Source organism: Carlito syrichta, unplaced genomic scaffold (genome assembly GCF_000164805.1).
Source record: "Carlito syrichta isolate Samal-C Ts95f unplaced genomic scaffold, Tarsius_syrichta-2.0.1 Scaffold313642, whole genome shotgun sequence".
Classification (NCBI taxonomy): Eukaryota; Metazoa; Chordata; class Mammalia; order Primates; family Tarsiidae; genus Carlito; species Carlito syrichta.
Window position 1 is genome coordinate 397,576 of NW_007257738.1, and position 19,686 is coordinate 417,261.

The following is a 19,686-nucleotide window of genomic DNA, read 5'->3' on the forward strand; positions in this document are numbered from 1 at the left end:
CCCGTGGGAGCGAGCGGTCGCCCTCGCGGGCCCCTCCCCGCGGGCCGCAAGCTGGACCGGGCCGGCCGGGCAGGCTTGCGGCTGCTCTTGCGCTCCTCTGGCCGCCGGCTGGGGGGCGACCCCGGAGTCCGGGAGGGCGCCCCGGTCCTGGGGCACCTTGCGGCCGCCCCTCTGGGCTGTCCCGCCAGTGCTGTTCTTGGTGAGGCTGGGACACAGCCTCCAGCTGGGAGACAGCTCGACTCCGCCCGCTGCGGATGAACCGGGCTTTTCATCCAAGGCAACCCCGGAGAGAGCTAATGCCAGCCCCAGGGAGACGAATGCAACCCCAGGGAGAATTAATGCAGCCCCAGGGAGAATTAATGCAGCCCCAGGGAGAACTCGTGCGGCCCCAGGGAGAACTAATGCGGCTCCGGAGAGAACGAATGTAGCCCCTGAGAGAATTCATGCAATCCCAGAGAGAATTAATGCAACCCCAGAGAGAATTCATGCAATCCCAGAGAGAATAAATGCAACCCCAGAGAGAATTAATGCAGCCCCAGAGAGAACTCATGCGGCCCCAGAGAGAACTAATGCGGCCCCAGAGAGAACGAATGTAGCCCCTGAGAGAATTCATGCAATCCCAGAGAGAATTAATGCAACCCCAGAGAGAATTCATGCAATCCCAGAGAGAATAAATGCAACCCCAGAGAGAATTAATGCAGCCCCAGAGAGAACTCATGCGGCCCCAGAGAGAACTAATGCAGCTCCGGAGAGAATGAATGTAGCCCCTGAGAGAATTCATGCAATCCCAGAGAGAATTAATGCAACCCCAGAGAGAATTCATGCAGCCCCAGAGAGCCAAAGCCCCAAGAAGTCAGCCATCAGCCCAGCCCTCTTCCTTCTTTAAATGGGAAAGCTAGATCAAGTGACTCCCTCAAAGCTGGGCCGCCACTTCTGTGGAGGATGTGGCCACGTGGTCGAGAGGGCATCTGAGCTTAGCCGGCCTGGTTTATAATCCAGTTCTACCACTGGCTACCCTCGGATCTTGCTTCAATAAGGTGAAATCTTTGGCGGCTCGACTTCCTCAGCCATTGGACAGGGATGTCGGTGGCCATCTCACTGCTGCAGTGGGCTGGGTGTGTCATTGTCCCCAGGCTCTCAGGGCTCCTACTGCCTATTGGATGCTATACTATGGCTTGGAAGGAAAAGCCATGAGTGGGTCACACTTTGGGCTTTTAATTGTGGCTAATAGTGCTTGTTCCAGAAAGACTGCAGCTTCCCTCTTGGGAGGAAGCTGTCAGCAGACTGTCGCCAACAGAGTTCAGCTCCGCAGAAGACACCTGGGGCTGGAGCTCTGGGACCCGCTCTCAGACACCACTCACTTGTCACTTGGCTGGGAGGTGCTCTCAAGAACTCGTGCTGGTGACCCCACGTGTTGTGTTGACTTCCCTGACCTGTATTGAGAATTCCTAACAGGTGGTTTACACCCAGTTGTTCAAGGCAGCTGCCTGGTGAATGAATATAGGGTTGGCTTTTGAAGTTCCAAATCAAGAGATGCTTTCTAGTTTGTTAACGGTCCTTACATGTTTTTTTGTTTGTTTCTTCAACTGATATTGGCATCGCATGTGAATAACAACAAAAAGTGATGTGCAGACCCCAGTTTGATTTTTACCGTCGTCGTCACCTCAAAGTTTCAATATCAAGGGTGTTGATCGCTAAATGAAAAAAATAGTTTTTAAAAAATTGTCACTTATCCTCTGAAGAACAGATCTTTGGTCGGGTGTGGTGACTCATGCCTGTAATCCCAGCACTTTGGGAAGCTGACGGAGGAGGATTGCTTGAACCCTGGAGTTTGAGACCTCTGGCGATCCTCCTACCTCAGCCTCCCAAAGTCCCAGCTACTCGGGAGGCTGAGGTGGGAGGATTGTCTGAGCTCAAGAGGTCAGGGCTGCGGTGAGCTGTGATCCTGCCACTGCACTCCAGCCTGGGCAGCAGAGTGAGATCCCGACTCAAACCCAAACAAACAAACAGGTCTTTGGTTCTTAGATTATGTCAAAATAGTTTCGAATTCCCTGGTGACTGAAGGGGAAACCCTTGGGACACTTGGTGAATGAGATAGGAGGCAAAAAACAGAACATGCTTCTTAGAGAAAACGGTGCCCTGAGTCGCAGTTTCTATCCTGCTGTGGAACTGGAACAAATGGTCACACAGGGTGCTTTCACTGCCCCCAGGAGTAGGGACAGACAGACAGACGTTCTGAATGAGCAGGACAGTGAAGGGTGGGGTGAGATTCAAAACTGTACCCTTGAAACACGTAGTAGACTTAGCTTTCACAAGGAGAATTCACAACCACAAACGAGATACAGAAAAAGCTACTTTGGATGTGACGATGCATAGCTAAACTGGGTAGTGATCTTGTTGGGATCATGAACCACAGACCTTTGTTTTAAAGCAGGGGTTGGCAATCTCTTCTAGACAGGGCCAAGTGGTAAATACTTTGACCCATGGGGCCATGTGCTTCTGGCAACTTCTCAACCCAAAAGCAGCCGCAGATCATATGTAAACAAATGGGTGGAGCTATTTCAATAAAATCTTTATTTATAGACCTTGGCATTGATATTTTATATAATTTTCATATGCACAAAATAATCTTTTGGTTTTTTTCCCCAATTATTAAAAAAAAAACCATCCTTAAGCCATGCAGAATCAGACAATGGGTCAGATTTGGTCCATAGTTTGCTGACCCTTGCTTTAAAGTATCCCGGTGCTTATCAGATTCAAGGTGAAGAGAGGATTGTTTCCCCAAGGGCTGTCCGGTTGAATTAGATTCAAATGGCAGAGAACGTCTTCTTCTTTTTTTTTCTTTTTTTCCGAGACAGGGTCTCATTCTGTTTACCCAGGCTGGACTGCAATGGTACGATCACAGCTGAGGCATGACTTTGACCTCCTGTACTTCAGCCTCCCAAGTTGCTGGGATGACAGGCACGTGTCACTGCTCCTGGCGATTTTTTTTTCTTTTTTGTAGAGATGGGCGGTCTCACTATGTTGCCCAAGCTGGTCTTGAACTCCAGGGTTCAAGCAGTCCCCCCACCTCGGCCTCCCAAAGTGCTGGGATTACAGGTGTGAGCTTAATAGGCTAGAAGGAGAAAACAGCCACTGAGATCTCTGCAGGGCTGGGGGTGCTTTTGCTGACAGTTTCAACTACTTGGCCTCTTCCTTCTCACCTCACCTCACTCCCGTATCCAACACTTAGCAAAGGTCTGTGATAACTTGAATCTGAAAATTAGGCATGTGGCTTCAAGTTCTGTGAAGCAAGCTCCTGCCTCCGTCTGACAAGGCCTCCAGGTTGATTTGAGAGATGTGTTCACTTCATGAAGGGTGCTTTATCATATTTCTGCCCTCCCAGCCGCCCCCCCCCATAGATCTCAGCTTCCTGGTTGGCCTGGTATATGATTCTGATTAGTTTTTTCAAGTCGACTTCTTTCTCTTTCTTTCTTTTTTTTTGAGTTGGGAGTCTCACCATTGTCAGACTGGAGTGCAGTGACACAGTCACAGCTCCCCACGACCTCAACCTCCTGGGCTCAAGTGATCCTTCCACCTCAGCCTCCCGAGTCATTGGGACTACAGGCACACGCCACCGTACCCAGCTAATTTATATTTTTTTTTGGTAGAGATGAGGTCTTGCTATGGTGCTTGGGCTGGTCTCGAACTCCTGGACTTAAGCAATCTGTGGGATTGCTGGGATTACAGGCGTGAGCCACCACGCCCAGCCACAAATCAACTTCCTGCCTGAATGGAGATTGATGGACCAGCCTTGAAGGCGGCTCATATCTAGCCCTTTCAAAGTCCTTCTGCATTCTTTCCTCTTCCTGTGAGCTCTTGGGTCAACTCAAGAACAATGTCGAAGTACCAGTAAAGCTGGTGTTCCTACTACAAGCTGGAAATGTCCAGCCAGGAGTTGAGGTCACACCACACCGAATGGGGCCTCTGGCATATGACCTCTGGGAAAACCTTCTCCCCCGCAACCAGCAGCAAGAAGAGACGCCTTCCAACATTGGGTTCTTTCAAGTTGATACTACTCTGAGTCCGTGGTTTGCACACTTCAGCGTGCCTCAGGCTCACCTGGGTGAAGGCTTGTGCCAGCAGGAGGCTGGGCCCCGCCCCTGAAGTCTCTGGTTCAGTAGGTCTGGGGAAGAGCCCAAGAATTTCCATCTGGGCCAGTTCCCAGGTAGTGTTGGTGCCGCTGGACCCAGAACCACGCTTTGAGAACCACGGCTCCGAGTGACTCTAAATGACAGGCCACATCCACGTTTCCACTGCGCCCTAAAAATGATTCTGTGGAAAAAAAATTCTGTGGAAAGAGCTAGTAGAGTGTGGCCCTTGGCTTGTCTGTGTGGGCACATTCCCATGATGGGGAAGTCCGGGTAAATTAGCAGGTAGAGTGTGATGATGAGCCTGTCAGCGCTGTCTGAAGAACATAAGTAGGAGTGAATGAGTGATAAGTCGGTGTGGTGTCACTGGGCGGGCCAGGGCAGACGTAAAACACTTCTTTGCCCAGGGGTTTGTTTACCATGTGAGAGCAGAGATTAATCCGGCCTTGAGGAAATTCATATCTTCACGGGGCAACCTCAGCCCGCAGTTTTCCACCCTGAATTACAGCTGAGGGAAATGAGGTTCCATGAGACCAGGGGAGGCAGCAGCCAGGAGTGTCTGGTCGACGTGGAGGGATTTGCCAGCGTTAAAGGTGATACCAAATGTGTGCCTTGTCCTTCACAGCTCTACGGCATGTCCTGAGTAGACGTATTCAATTTGTTGTGTACTTGGCTTTTTGGACTGATCCTTTTTCTACTGCTTTTGAGTTGCTGAACCCTTCCAATAAAAAAATGGAGAATGAATCCGAGGGCTTCCCCAGATGACAGGGAGCTACCGGGAAACCTCACCAACCGAAGGGACAGCCGCCGGGCACGGTGGCTCACACCTGTAATCCCAGCACTTTGGGAGGCCAAGGCGAGGGGATCGCTTGAGCCCGAGAGACCGAGACCAGCCTGGGCAACATAGCGAGACCTCGTCTCCACAAAAAATACAAATAAAAAAAATCAGCCGAGCATGGTGGTGTGCAGGTAGCCCCAGTTATTCGAGAGGCTGAGGCGGAAGGATCGCCTGAGCCCAGGAGGTCGAGGCTGCAGTGAGTCGTGATCGAGCCCCTGTACGCCATCCAGCCTGGGTGACAGAGTGAGATTCTGACTCAAAATTTAAAAGCAAGGGGCAGCCATTCGGGTTGCCATAGCAGGGCTGCTCATGACAGAGGGGCATGACATGGAACCGTGGAGCTGGGACTGCCGGGTCAGCTGTGTTCCTACGTCTCAGGGTAGGCAGCTCCTGGCCACAGTAGCACCTGAATTCCATCCCTTTCAGGAGGGAAAGTGGACAGGTGTGCCAAGGAAGGCTATAAGGAAATAAAAGCAAGGAGGAGGACACGGGGCCTCTCCACATTCCTCCCTGGCGATGGTGAAAGCGGGAGGTCAGGACTCACAGGTGGTGAGAGAGAGCGGTTGACTCAGTCCTGGGGTTGCGACACCGAGAGCCAGGGAGTCGCTCTTCTGCACCTTTGTCCTCTAGTTCCAGATGCTGAACTCTGTCATGGAGGAACCTGGACTGTGGGGTCATCTCACCATGGGGTTTGCTATAAGCGGGGCTGTGTCCCCCGGCCGGGCTGCTCCTCTGCTCTAGTCCCTCTGTCCGAGTGCAGCCACTGTCAATGGCAGCCAAATGTCACATTTAGCATGATTGTAAAGTAGTTTTTTCTAGTCACGATTTATCATGAAAAAGTAAAAAAAAAAAAAATCTTTGTGTTTTAACAGGTAGGGTCTTTCACTTAATTGCCTCGAAAACAACCCATGCAAAAGACTGGGAGATGGGTTCCTTTTAATTTAGTGACATGTATGCAGAGCGTGGTGGCTCACACCTGTAATCCCAGCACTTTGGGAGGCCAAGGCAGGAGGATTGCTTGAGCCCAGGAATTCCAGATCAACCTGGGTAATGCAGTGAGAAACTATTTCCCCCCAAAATTTAAAAAATCAACCAGGTGTAGTGTGGTTACACCTGTAGTCCCAGCTACTTGGGAGACTGAGGTGAGAGGATGATCTGAAGTTGAGGCTGTGGTGAGCTGTGATTGTGTCACTGCACTCTAGCCTGGGTGACAGAGTGAGAACCTGCCAAAAAAAAATCCAGGTGTAGAGAAAGGAAAGAATTGGAGAGCAAGGGTTGCTGTGTTAACACCCAGGAAAATCACCTCACCTGAGCACTCAGGTAGAGGCCGAACTTGGGACAGTCACCGGGTTCTTCTGTTTTGCAGAACAGCTCACTACATATTAACCCTGGAGCGCTCTCTGGTTCAGATTATTCCCTGCAGTTGAGAGCAGGCTGGGAATAATGTCTCAGCATGTCCAAAGGTGACTGGATCCTGGTGCCTGGAGAGACCCTTTCTTCCTGGAGGAGGACAGGAATGGCATTCAGAGATCCATGTCTGTGCTTATGGGAACAAGAAGCTGAAAGTCATAGGAAATTTACAAGACCATCCTGGGCCTGTTAGGCCTGATTTTAGACAGTCACGTGTTGAAACTTTTTTGAAAGGCAGGAGGACATCTGTAACCTTATCCACTCATTGTCCACTGTGTGGATGACCTCGGACTGTCACAATTGAATTGCGGATCCCCAAAATTCAAGTGTTGATACCCGAAACCCCAGTATCTCAGAATGTGGCCTTATGTGGGAATAGGCTTGTAACCATTGTAATTGGTTAAGATGAGGTCACACCAGGGTGGGCCCTAATCTGATATGATTTATGTTCTTATAGGAAAAGGAAATCAAGGCTAGGCTCAGTGGCTCAGCCTGTAATCCCACACTTTGGGAGGCTAAGGCGAGTGGATTGCCTGAGCCCGCGGGTTCGAGACCAGCCCGGGCAACTTGGCGAAACCTCGTCTCTAGAATAAATCAAAAATTAGCCAGGTGTGGTAGTGCGTGTCTATAGTTCCGGCTACTTGGAAGGCTGAGGCAGAAGGATCGCCCTGAGCCCAGCACGGCTGTAAGTGTGCCACTGCACTCCAGCCCGGGCGACAGAGTGAGACTCTGACTCAAAAAAAAGAAGAGGAAATCTGGACCCAGAGGCCATACACAGGGAGAACACTGCATAAGCTGTAACTAGCGTTGAGGGAATGCTTCTACAAGCTGAGGGACACCCAAGATGGCAACGGGGAGGGACTTGGGACAGATTCTCTCCAACGGTACCTGAAGGAACTGACCCTCCCAACCTTGACCTCAGACTTCCAGCCTCCGCAGCTACAAGGCAGTATGATTCTGCTGCTTAAGCCACCAAGTTGGAGGCCCTAAGGCAGCCTGAGAAAACTCATATACTGACCCCCACAAGCTGGAGCCACAGACACCAAGCTGAGGGAGGAGTTGTTTTCTAGAAAGGCAGAGGCAGGGCTGTAAGCACCCATGAGGCAGAGCAGGGCTTGAATAATGGCGGGAGAGGCACGGGGTGACAGCTTATGGCTCACACAGACCATGCCGTTTCTGGTCCATGCTGCACATGACAGCAGGCACCCGAGGACAGCTTCGCCAAGTGTGAGGAGGCCATGCCAGACGGCAGCTGGGAGGTTTTGTGTTCCTGGGCAGAAAGTTCCCCACCTCGCCAGGACCCTGGGGACAGCCTCCCATCTTCCCATGTTCCCGGAGGGCCACAAGCACAAGGCGCCTGCCAGGTCTGAGATCGGCCACAGTCAAGCCTTGGCCTGCTGGCCTGAGCATGAGGTCCTCGGGGCTGAGCTGTTGCCTCCAGTGGGGTCATGCCAAGTCACTTGATAGCATTTTCCCTTTAGCACTGGTTTCCCCACATTCCAAAGTGGTTTCCTGCCGTTAGGGTGTAGTTGACCTTCTTTGTCCTGGAAGACCCCAGATGACTCTCTTCACTCTTGAAGGCCTGAGTTGACTAGCTTCATTTTCTAAGACCCAAGTCGACTCTCTTCATCCTCGAAGGCCCAGGTTGACTCTCTTCATCTTTGAAGGCCTGAGTTGACCCTCTTTGCTCTCAAAGGCCCAGATCGACCCTCTTTGTCCTCAAAGGCCCAAGTTGACTCTCTTCATCCTCGAAGGCCTGAGTTGACCCTCTTTGTTCTCAAAGGTCCTCAAATTGACCCTCTTTGTCCTCAAAGGCCCGAGTTGACTCTTCATCCTTGAAGGTCTAAGTTGACTGTCTTTGCTCTCGAAAGCCTGAGGTGACTCTCTTTGTCCCTGAAGGACTGAGTTGACTCTCTTTGCTCTCAAAGGCCCAAGTTGACCCTCTTTGTCCTCAAAGGCCTGGGTTGACCCTCTTTTCCCCAAAGGCCCAAATTAACTCTCTTCATCCTCGAAGGCCTGAGTTGACCCTCTTTGCTCTCGAAGGCCTGGCAACTCATTTGCTTTCAGCAGTGGTGCAGGAAAGACAGCCAGAAGTTTGGTGAAAGCGGCCTTCTGAACGCTCTGCCTCAGCTTGTTCTGTGTTTATGTCGTGACTTGTTGATGTATCCAAAGGTCAGTAGATCCTTGCCTAGCAGGGAAGAAGGAGCTGTGGGAAGGAAGCTATTTCTGTGGAGAACATTGAGACAGGGCATGCCCTGCCCACAGGTGTGCAGGTCATGCCTTCCTGACAGCCCACCAAGAGGACCCGGGGCTGGAATGCAGCCCATGCCCATTCACCAAGGGACACAGCCACCAGGGACCACCTTGCTGATTAGAACAGAGCCCCTGTCCGCTCGCCAAGCCAGGCCTCTGGTGGCATTTGGTCTACAATATCACACTTTTTTTTTTGAGTCAGAGTCTCACTCTGTCACCCAGGCTGGAGGGCAGTGGCATGCTCACGGCCACCGCAGCCTCGACTTGCTGGGCTCAGGCGATCCTTCCACCTCAGCCTTCCAAGTAGCCGGAACTATGGGCGCATGCCACCATTCCTGGCTAAGTTTTTGATTTATTGCAGAGACGAGGTTTCACCAAGTTACCCACGCTGGTCTCCAACCCCTGGGCTTAGGCAGTCCTACCATCTCAGCCTCCCAAAGTGCTGAAATTGCAGGTGTGAGCCACCGTGCCCGGCTAAGATCACACCTTTCTTTCTTTTTTTTTTTTTTTTTTGAGGTTAAAAAAAGAAAAATTTATTTAAAAGTAAATTAGAGAAAGAGAAGGGAGAGAGAAGATTCACCTCCCCAAGGTGGGGGAGGGAGCCAAAGCCAGGAAGCATGGCGATAGTAGCTCAAAGAACACATGGCCACACCAGAGTCTAGCAAGGCAATGGCTGAGATCACACCTTTCTAACTCACACAAAAAGTGCCATATGGACCCATCTGAGAATGGGACATGTGGCAAAACATTCCAACTGAAGTAGAAACAAAATAATAAATCATCAAACCAGGCAAGAAACAGGCCTCCCAAGAGCCACTCTAGAAACAAGGGCTTTGGTGACAGGCACAGTACTTGCTCTAAAGCTATCCTGACTTTGAGGGTGGAATAGCCCATCTCAGGAAAGAAAAGCACTTTTTATGGCTTGATCAAAGTGTATCCATTTTGGAAAAAAACAAAAAAATCAAACCAAATGTGCAGCACCAGATACCACATCCTGCTTCCTCCTGTCCCCTCAGGAAAATCACAGCTGGGTCTAGTATAGATGCTTCTTTTTGAAGTGGCACACACTTTATTTTCTAAAAAAAAAAAAAAAAAGGGAAAGCCCGGGCATTGTGGTCCATGACTGTAATCCCAGCACTTTGGGAGGCCGAGGCAGGAGGCTTGAGGCTTGAGACCAGGAGCTCAAGACCAGCCTGGGCAATGCAGCAAGATCTCATCTCTACAAAAATACAGAACAGTTTTCCAGACACAGGACCCCTGAACCCAGGAGTTTGAGGCTATAGTGAGCCATGATTGCGTCACTGCACTCCAATCTGAGTGACAGAGTGAGACCCTGACCAAAAAAAGAGAGAGAGAGAAGATCATGTTATGTGAGACTCTGAGACATTTTTCAGAGTTGGACCAGCTCACTCTTCCAGGGACAGCTTTAAGGATATAAAAAGGCCCTGAATGGGGAGGGAGGATTTGGGAGGCCAAGGGAGAAGGAGAGAGCCCACATAGTGCATGGGGTTCTGGAAGGGCCCAGCGTGGAGAGAGAATTGGGACAAGTCATTGGAACAAGTCATATGGCCGGTCAGCTGGGGTGGAGGTGGAGGGAGCTGCCGCCAGACCCAGGCCTTGAATGCCAGGCCGAGGAGAAGGGCTTTCCCTGCAGGAACGAGAGAGCATGCAAAGTCTGAGAGCAAGGTTCTCAGGGAAGCTCGGTCAGCGGTGTGGACAGTGGACAGACCAGGTGAGACGGGGAGTCTGCTGGTCATGGTAGCCCTGGTGAATGATGAGACAGAACCAAGACAATGCGATTAAAAGCAGAGTGGGTGATGTCCTGCAGCAGCTGCACCCAGCAAGCCCCTCCTTGCTCCAGGCCTGTTTTCTCCTCCAGTTTTCTAGTGCTGTGCTGGAGCAGTGGGTTCCGGAATCGCCTTTGCTCCTGCGTAGTGCACAGTATGGCAACATGCACTGAAAAAGCAGCTCGAGTGAAAAGTCAGGCCAGGTGTAGTGGCTCACACCTGTAATCCCAGCGCTTTGGGAGTCTGAGACAGGAGGATTGCTTGAGCCCAGGAGTTTGAGAGCAGCCTGGGCAACATAGCCAGGTCTTGTCTCTACGAAACATAAAAAAAAAAAACATAGCCAGTTATGGTGGTGTGCATCTGTAGTCCAGCTACTCGGGAGGCTGAGGAGTTCGAGACGGCAGTGAGCCATGATGGTGCCACTGCCCAGGAGGTCGAAGCTGCTGTGACTTGTGATGTTGCCACCGCTGGGTGACAGAGACCCCAATTCAAACAAACAGTGCCATCTTACAGCTCTGGAGGTCAAGTCCGCAGTGAATCTTACTGGGCTGAAATCCAGGTGTACCAAGGCTGTATCTAAAGGCTCTGGGGGAATCTGGTTCCTGGCTCTTGGCTTCTGGAGGCCACCACATTCTCTGGCTCATGGACCCCTCCAGCAATTGCCATCGCCTCCCTGTTTCGACCTTCACATCTCGTCCTCTGACTCTTTTCAGGACACTCGCGATTATATTGGGTCCACTTAGATCATCCAAGAGCAACTCCCCACATCTAAGCCCGGCACTTAATCACATCTGCAAAGTCCCCCTTTGCCACGGAAAGAAAATGTCTACAAATTCCAGCAACGAGGATGTGGACTTCTCTGGGGGAACCACAGTCCTGTCTGTCACACTTTGCAACTGCAGAAACATGTCCCTGGAACATCACATGAAACTTATGTGATTCCCTCACCTTGATGTTTGGTGGCAGTAGAAGCTGTTTTCTCCCTTCCCTGAGACGAGGGCTTCCGTCTTCAACCTCTGCAAAATGCTCTGCTCCTGCCAACTTCCCAAGTCAGTTCAACTCCTGGAAGTGCACTCTCTCTGCCCTCCTTGGTGCTGAGGGAGTTGTCCGTTTCTAGGTAATAACGCATTTAAAAGTTTATAGGCCCAAATGGTTCAAAATATGGAGCGTACTTTACAAGGGGTGGACCCTAAAAAATAGGAATTATATTTTGGAGGGCAGGCCCCTTGTGGTACAGGCCTCCCCCCTAGGTAAGTGTCCTAGGAACCCATCGGCATCTGTGTACCAGCTAGCGTTGTTGTGAAAGGCTGTGTTCAGCTTCAGTAAATTTTTTGGGGGGGATTCTTTCAACGCGTTTGTCCATTTCAGGATGGGTGATTTACAAGCACACCTGCCTATACCATGCTGAGTGTCCAGCAGTTTGTTTTGTTTGTTTGTTTGTTTTTGTTTTTTTGTTTTTTTTTTTGAGTTGGAGTCTCACTCTGTCACCCAATCTGGAGTGCAGTGGCCGCTCCCGGCCACCGCAGACTCGATCTGCTGGGCTCCGGCGATGCTTCCGCCTCAGCCTTCCGAGTAGCCAGAATTACAGGCATGCGCTATCACGCCTGGCTGATTTTTTGATTTATTATAGAGATGAGGTCTCGATGCCCAGGCGGATCTCGAACCCACGGGCTCAGGCAATCCACTCACCTCAGCCTCCCAAAGGCGCGGGATGACAGGCTGAGCCACCGAGCCCGGCTATGTCCAGCAGTTTTGGACCAAAAACAACAGGACCTCCATGCCTCACCCTCCCTATTCGCCTGCTCTCGTCCTGAGCAACTGTTTTTTGTTTCTCTGGATTAAAAAAACTCTCAAAGGGAAACGTTTTGCTGATGTGGAAGAGGCGAAACAAAAAACAGCAGAAGCACTAAAAGGCATCAAGATTGATGAGTTCAAATACTGTGCAAAAAGCACCTCGATAGGCGTATTACATCAAATGGAGATTACTCTGAAGGTGACTGACATTTAAACATTAAAGAATAAATACACAATCTTTTATCAGTTAATTCCGGGTTTTGGGGGGGTCTCCCCTCGTATATAAAGACGGGGGCATTTCAGCAGCAGAGAAGAGTGGAGTCTCTTGTTTTCTCCTGGTCTCCCATCTCTCTCCACTTCTACCCCCAAGTCAATAATTATATAAATGTATATGATATAATTATTTTATAAAATTATTTAGCCAAAAGAAAGACAAAACCACTGCTAGGCTTATAATAACAAGATGATGATGATGATAATAATAATAATAATAGCTGGACACAGTGGCTCATAGCTATAATCCTAGCAACTTGGGAGGCCAAAGTGGGAGGATCGCTTGAGTCCAGGACCAGCCTGGGCAACATAGCAAAATCTCATCTCTACAAAAAATCAAATCATTAGCCAGAGATGGTGGTGCATGCCCGTAAATCCCAGCTACTTGGGAAGCTGAGGTGGAAGGATCACCTGAGCCCAGGAGATCGAGACTATGGTGAGCTGTGATCATGCCACTGCACTCCAGTCTGGGTGACAGAGTGAGACGCCAACTCAATAACAATAATAACAAAATAGTGATCGTGATAATAATTCAGTGGTCACAGTGTGCCGGGTGCCAGTTAAATCAGCTCTACGGGGGGTCAGCTTCTAAGCTGGGTTTGGCTCTGATCAGTAGTTTAGCTCAAGGGATCAAAAAGTCATGCTGGAAACACCGGACCACTCCAATATGCCGCTGAATTTGACCATCAGGATACCAACAGCAAATACAATCCTACCTTGTGACAGCTGAAATTTGTGTCCAGCCTCACCTCTCAGTGGAAACACCCCTTCTGCGCCACAGCTTTCTAAGATAGAAATCCTGTTGACACAGGTGTATGAAGATAAGAAGCGCTGACCGGGACAATGTGCCTAGGAGACAGCTTCGAATTCGGTTGGCAAAAAGTTTAGTAACCTCTGCCCTGCAGCCATAAAAGTCGTTCTTTGGAATGCACACCTTTCAGAAAATAAAATGCTTCCTCCCCGATGACTAGGGACTAACCCTCAGATTTACACCCGAGCAAGTTAAGGAATTTCCTTTTCCATAATTTAGTTCTGGGTGTGGTTGATTGTCAGACGCTCTCTGTGTGTCCTGGTCTCTTTTCTGGAACCCTGGTATGTTTGAAGTAAACAAAAGCCTTGCCATTATTTAGCAAATAATGAGGGCTGAATAATTTATTTAGCAAAATAGGATAAGTCCTGCTCTGGAAAGGTGAAGGCTTTTCCTGAGAACCAAGACTGAGGAACACGGGGAAGGGTTGGAGAAGACAGAACTCTGGGTGATCTCTGCTGAGTTTGGGTTTTTAGGTCTGCCCCTGCTCTTCTAAGGAAGGCCCATCCCAAGGACAATAAGGACTTTTGTGTGTCTCTCACCTCTCACTTTGGCTTCGGGGGGGTCAATGGTAAGACTGTGTTATCCAAAGTCTAAGTTGGTAAAACATTGTATCGTATTGCTCTGACCTCACGAATACCAAGCACCATTGCAGTGGCCGGGGCCTTGAATGACACCAACAGCCTGCTTTGTGGCGAGCTGGTCAAAGTCGTGCTAGTCTGATTGACCCTTTCCTGTTTTGGAGAGTGGTGCCTTTCCTTGCCCGGTGAAGACAGGTCTGCAGTGTGTGCACTGGGTCACCATGGCCTTATCAGGACACAGGCGGCATGCTCAGAATAGGAGGGTTTACACTCAGAGAGGTGCTATCGAAGACGCTGGGGAACGGAGAGCCATCAATGATGGTATGGACACACGGGGCCTGCAGCAGTCTCGCTGTTACCCCCCATGGGCCTGAGGGATGATGGGAAGGAACCCTACCAAAACCTGGAAGGAGAGAGAGAGAGAGAGTCATGTGGAGGCGGCCGACATCAGAGAATCAGTGACTGTCCTGTGACACAGCCAGTCTGAGGTGACCTTGCACCAAAAATAAAAAACAAACACCCCAACTTTTCCCCTCTCCCTCTCATCTTCCCAGAGCGCTCCATTGGCCAAGCCCAGTAGAAGCCAGAGTGGTACATGGGGGTGTTCATGAAATCCACACAGGAGTCAAAATTAGCTGGACATGGTGGTGCCTGCTTGTGGCTTCAGCTACTTGGAAGGCTGAGATGGAAGAATCACCTGAGCCCAGCAGGTCGAGGCTGCAGTAGCTGTGAGTGTGACACTGAACGCCAACCTGGGCCACAGATTGAGACTCCTACTCAGAAAGAAAAAAAAAAAGAAAAAAGAAATCCATTCGGGGCTGCCTTCAGGGGGCTGAAGAGGGAACCAGCCTGAATCTGAACATGGCCTTGGTGACTGACACGATGGGGGCTTCAGAAACTTATTCAACAGACATTTAGTTTCCACCGTGTGGGAGGCACCAGGGGAGGCTGAAGATTCCGAGGCTGTAGCATCTCACGGAATGACACGATGAGCTTGGCGGGGTTCATGTGAACTCTCACAGCAATCCTGCAAGGCGGTGAGATCATCCTTATTTGACTGTTGGGCTTTCCAGAAGAAATGGGCTTGCCCAAGTCACAGCTGGAAGGCACCAGAACCGAGGCTCATCCCAGGGTGACTCCCGGGCTTCCCCTCACTTTTTTTTTTTTTTTTAAAGAGTCAAGGTCTCCTGCTGTTGCCCAGGCTGGAGTGCCATGATGCTGTCATAGCTCACTGCAACCTCCAATTCCTGGGCTCAAGTGACTCTCCTGCCTCAGCCTCCTGAGTAGTTGGTACTACAGGTACATGCCACTGTGACTGGCTAATTTAAAAAATTTTTTTGTAAAGACAGGCTCTTGCTATGTTGCCCAGGCAGGTCTTGAACTCCTGGCTTCAAAGGATACTCCTACCTAGGGTTCCCTAGGTAATGGGATTACTGGCATGAGCCACCATGCCTGGCCATGGGTTGCCCCCTGAAGAAGCCCCCTTTGCACAAGGAAGTCTATCGAGGAAGAGAACCAGCATATTCGCGTAGAGGAATCTCTGTCCAGAATTGTAGTAGGCAGGAAGAGCTGGGAACAGGAACCTGGAAACCAAGAGAGTTTATTTCTCTCCTTCAGGTGACTAAAATAGCATCTGAAATGCTCTCAAGTGGGCAAAAATGCAAAAATGTGGAAAGCCACTGGGGCAGCTGAACTGAAGGAGTAGGAAACAACCACAGCGCAGCATGACCAGAGTTGTGGGGGAAGGCGGCCCAGGAGGTGGGGGACGCCGGCCTGGGAGCCCCGCAGGCAGGGTCAGGAAGGGATTTCCTCCACCAGAGTTGTGGCTTTGTTTCTTGTGAGATGGGGCCCTGGACTCACACATGATGAAACACAAGGCGGCCAGCCTGAGAGGCAGGACCCCAGAGGGGAAGTGGGCGTCTGTGTGCTGTCCGGCTCCTGTGTTCGGTGTCTGCCCTGGGCTGCTGGCTCGGTCTCTCCGGTGCTCAGAGCCAGGGAAGAGCCATCGGGCAACATGACATCACAGCCTGCATGGGGTCCTCAAAGCGGGGTCCCCGGACCAGGGGCCTCGACATCACCTGGGAACTTGCCGGAAGCACCGATTCTCGGGTCAGACAAAAGTCAGTCTTCTGAACACAAGCCACAGTGGCAGGCACTGATTTTCAGGGGAGCTACTCTTCAAATGGGCACCCCCTCTGCAGTTGGCAATCCCTGGGTAGCTATAAGGACTTAAAACATTTTTATGGGTACATAATAGTTGTATATTTATTTATGAGCTACATGTGACATTTTGATATAGGCATACAATGTGTAGTGATCAAATCTGGGTAGTTGGAATATTCATCACCTTAAGTATCGATTATTTCTCTGTGTGGGGGAACATTCTAAATCTTCTCCTCTAGCCGTGTTCAAATGTACACTAAGTTATTGATAACGATGGTCATCCTCTTGTGCTATGGAATACCAGATTTAGTCCTTCCATATAACTGGATGGGTGTAGCCATAAACCAGCCTGTCTTTATCTCTCCTCCCCCACCCTTCGCATCCTCTGGTAATCACCATTCTGTTCACTGCCTCCATGAGAGCAATGGTTTCAGCTCCCACATATGAGTGAGAATATGCGGTATTTGTCTTTCTGTGCCTGACTTATAACATAATGTCCTACAGTTTCATCCATGTTGCAGAAAATAACAGGATCCAATGACATTCTTCATAGAAATAGAAAAAAAAATCCTAAAATTTGTACAGAACCACAAAGGACCTCAACTAATGGGCAAGCCTTTGAAGTGTTTTCAGGAGGAAATGGCTTTGGCATGATTCTCTGAGTCCCTGCCTCTCTGTGCTAACCGCACACAAGAATTGCCCGAGGAGTTACTTGAGAGAAAATTCAGTTGCTAGGCTCCACTCCAGATGAGAAGCGCCAGGCTCAGGCTGGGGTCCTGGAGTGGGCTGGAGCTGGTGCTGAATGGCCGCTCTGAATGCCATTTTTTTAATCCAGTCCTCTTTTGATGGGCAGTATGGTTGGTTCCGTGTTCTTGCTATTGTGAACAATGCTGCAAAAAGCATACGTGTGCAGGTACCTTTTTCATAGAGTGATTTGAGTTCCTCTAGGTATATTTCCAGTAGAGGGATTGCGGGGGTCATATTGAAAGTTGATTTTTAGATCTTTTAGGAATCCAGTGGCTTGACTTTAATATTGGCCTTCTGTTTCTCTTTCAGGGATGTCCAAATCACGGGTGAGTGCATCTTCTCCATGTATCTTCATTTTGGAAATGTTATAATCTGCTTTACTCCTAAATGTTCATTCACCTAACAGACATGTCTTGTGCAACTAGCATTGATGAGAGCATAATCCTGAGTAACGGTGTGAGACGTCTTTTCCTTAGGAAATGCAGCAATAGTCTTTTTCCAGAGTAACAACAAAACTAGATGTTTTATTTCATTGCTGTCTCTATGTGAAATGATTAATGTAAGGGAATAACAGTTTTAAATTTTGGCTGGGGGCAGTGGTTCACTCCCAGCATTTTGGAAGGTCGAGGCAGGAGGAATGCTTGAGCCCAGGAGTTCGAGACCAGCCTGAGCAATGTAGCAAGACTCTGTCTCTACAAAAAATAAATTAATTAAATTCTAGTTTCTATCCCTAGAGAATCACTGATAAGTTTCTGAATCTGCACTGGCTATTTTTCACACCTTTGCTAGTCTATGGACATGGCCATGAAGAGCATATTTCAATTCTACACTGTTTTCCTTTTTGTCAGAGTTGCTTTGGTTATCCCTTGAGCATCTTCTTCATTGTGGTCAACGAGTTTTGTGAGAGATTCTCCTACTATGGAATGAGAGGTAACTGTTTCAGCCACTTCTCACCCTTGAGTGAAGAGCGGGAGTTATCACAGCCAGTCCTGACATTGTTTCCCCTTTTCCCCCACCTGCTGCCCGCGGAAAGCACTCCTGATTCTGTACTTCAGGAATTTCTTTGGCTGGGATGATAATCTGTCCACCGCCATCTACCATACATTCATCGCTCTGTGCTACCTGACGCCGATTCTCGGGGCGCTTATTGCTGACTCGTGGCTGGGAAAGTTCAAGTGAGTGTTTGGAAGTTTCTTGTTCACAAGCAAACCAACAAATAAATGTGAGCTTTGTGGCTGGGGATAGTGGGATCTGGGCATGAAGAACCAAGGAACTTAAATTTAGAAGAGCATTTGCAGCCCTGTTTCTGTTCAATATCATATCTCCAGAGCCTAGCGAACGCCTGAAATAGTATCTGGGATACTGTCTATCATGAATGCTGTGCGGAGGCATGGAGTTAAGGGTTGAGAAAACCAAGAAACTCCCTAATGTATGTCTTGGTTGCTGAGGGGCTCACACTGCTCAGTGGGCCAAGATGACACGTGGTGTGAGGTTGTTAAGGAGGTCATTCACCCAAACCTGCAGGAAGCACTCCAAGATCCAGCAGGAGGTTATCAGAAAAAGGTTCCTAGGACTTAATGAAGGAAGTAGAGGCTCTTCTAGGCCAGAAAAATGACACGAACTGTCTTCATCCACTTGTGTTGCTATAAAAAAATACCTGAGACTGGGAGATTTACAAATGGAAAAGGTCTATTTGGCTCATGGTTCTGCTGGCTGGAAGATGGGCATCTGGTGGGGACACTCAGGCTGCATCCACTTGTGGCAAAAGCTGAAGTGGGAGTCAGTGTGTGCAGAGATCACATGGCGAGAGAGGAAGTGAGAGAGTGGAAGGAGAGATGTGCCACGCTCTTTTTAACAACCAGCTCCTGACTGGGCATGGTGGCTCATGCCTGTAATCCCAGCACTGTGGAAGGTTGAGTCAGGAGGGAGGACTGCTTGAGCCCAGGAGTTTGAGACCAGCCTGTCAACATAGCTAGACCTTACCCCTACAAAAAAATCAAAAAAATTAGCCAGGCTTGGTGGCATATGCCTATAGTTCCAGTTACTCAGGAGGCCGAGGCAGAAGGATCAACTGAGCCCAGGAGTTCAGGGCTACAGTGAGCCCTGATCATGCCACTGCACTCCAGCGTGGGCAACAGAGAAAGACCCTGACTCAAAAACAAAAACAACCAACCAGCTCTTGTGGGAACTAATAGAGTGAGAACTCATTCATCCCTCCGGGAAGAATATTAGTATATTTATGAGAAATCCACCCCCATGACCCAGATACTTCTCGTTAGACCCCATCTCCAACTCTAGGAATCACATTTCAACAGGAGTTTTGGAGAAAACAAACCAAACCAAGCTCTAGCATGGACGGAAGCAAGAATATCCACTCCCTCAAAACAGTGCTACAGAAGTATCCCATGGTCCATTCCTGGTCAAATATCATTACCAGCCACAAGATAGTTGACTCTTGCTGTCTAAAGACATACACACTAATTTCTACACTTAGGTGATACGAAACATTGAGTTTCAAATAGTGCAAGACAGAGTGAATTTTCCCCTCTCTTGACCCTCGAGCTACAACTTTGCTCTATGCTTTGCACCTTGTGCCTTCCTAAGAGCTATTGGTTTTTACTCAAGTTTGAGAGACAAGTGTATTCACGACTGGGCTCTTGTGAGTTGTGAAGGTGGGACTGATATTGTGCAATTAACTTGGATTCTTTCAACCCTTTGAAACATAGGACCATTGTGTCTCTCTCCATTATCTACACAATTGGACAAGCAGTCACTGCGGTAAGCTCCGTTAATGACCTCACAGACCACGACCATGATGGGACTCCCAATAACCTCCCGGTGCACGTGTAAGTTGATGTTCACTGCCACCCTGCCCCCACCCTCCCACCAGGGTTTCTTGGGG

General features: G+C 49.5%; 1 protein-coding gene across 1 annotated transcript in view; it reads left to right on the forward strand.

Moving 5' to 3' along the window:
* The first annotated feature begins 17,095 nt into the window (after positions 1–17,095).
* Positions 17,096–19,686, forward strand: part of SLC15A1 (solute carrier family 15 member 1) — a 40,761-nt gene continuing 38,170 nt past the window's right edge. The window contains exons 1-4 of the mRNA XM_021718819.1: positions 17,096–17,110; positions 17,633–17,714; positions 17,818–17,959; positions 19,511–19,630. Coding sequence (XP_021574494.1) covers positions 17,096–17,110; positions 17,633–17,714; positions 17,818–17,959; positions 19,511–19,630 — 359 coding nt within the window. The remainder of the gene's footprint in view (positions 17,111–17,632; positions 17,715–17,817; positions 17,960–19,510; positions 19,631–19,686) is intronic.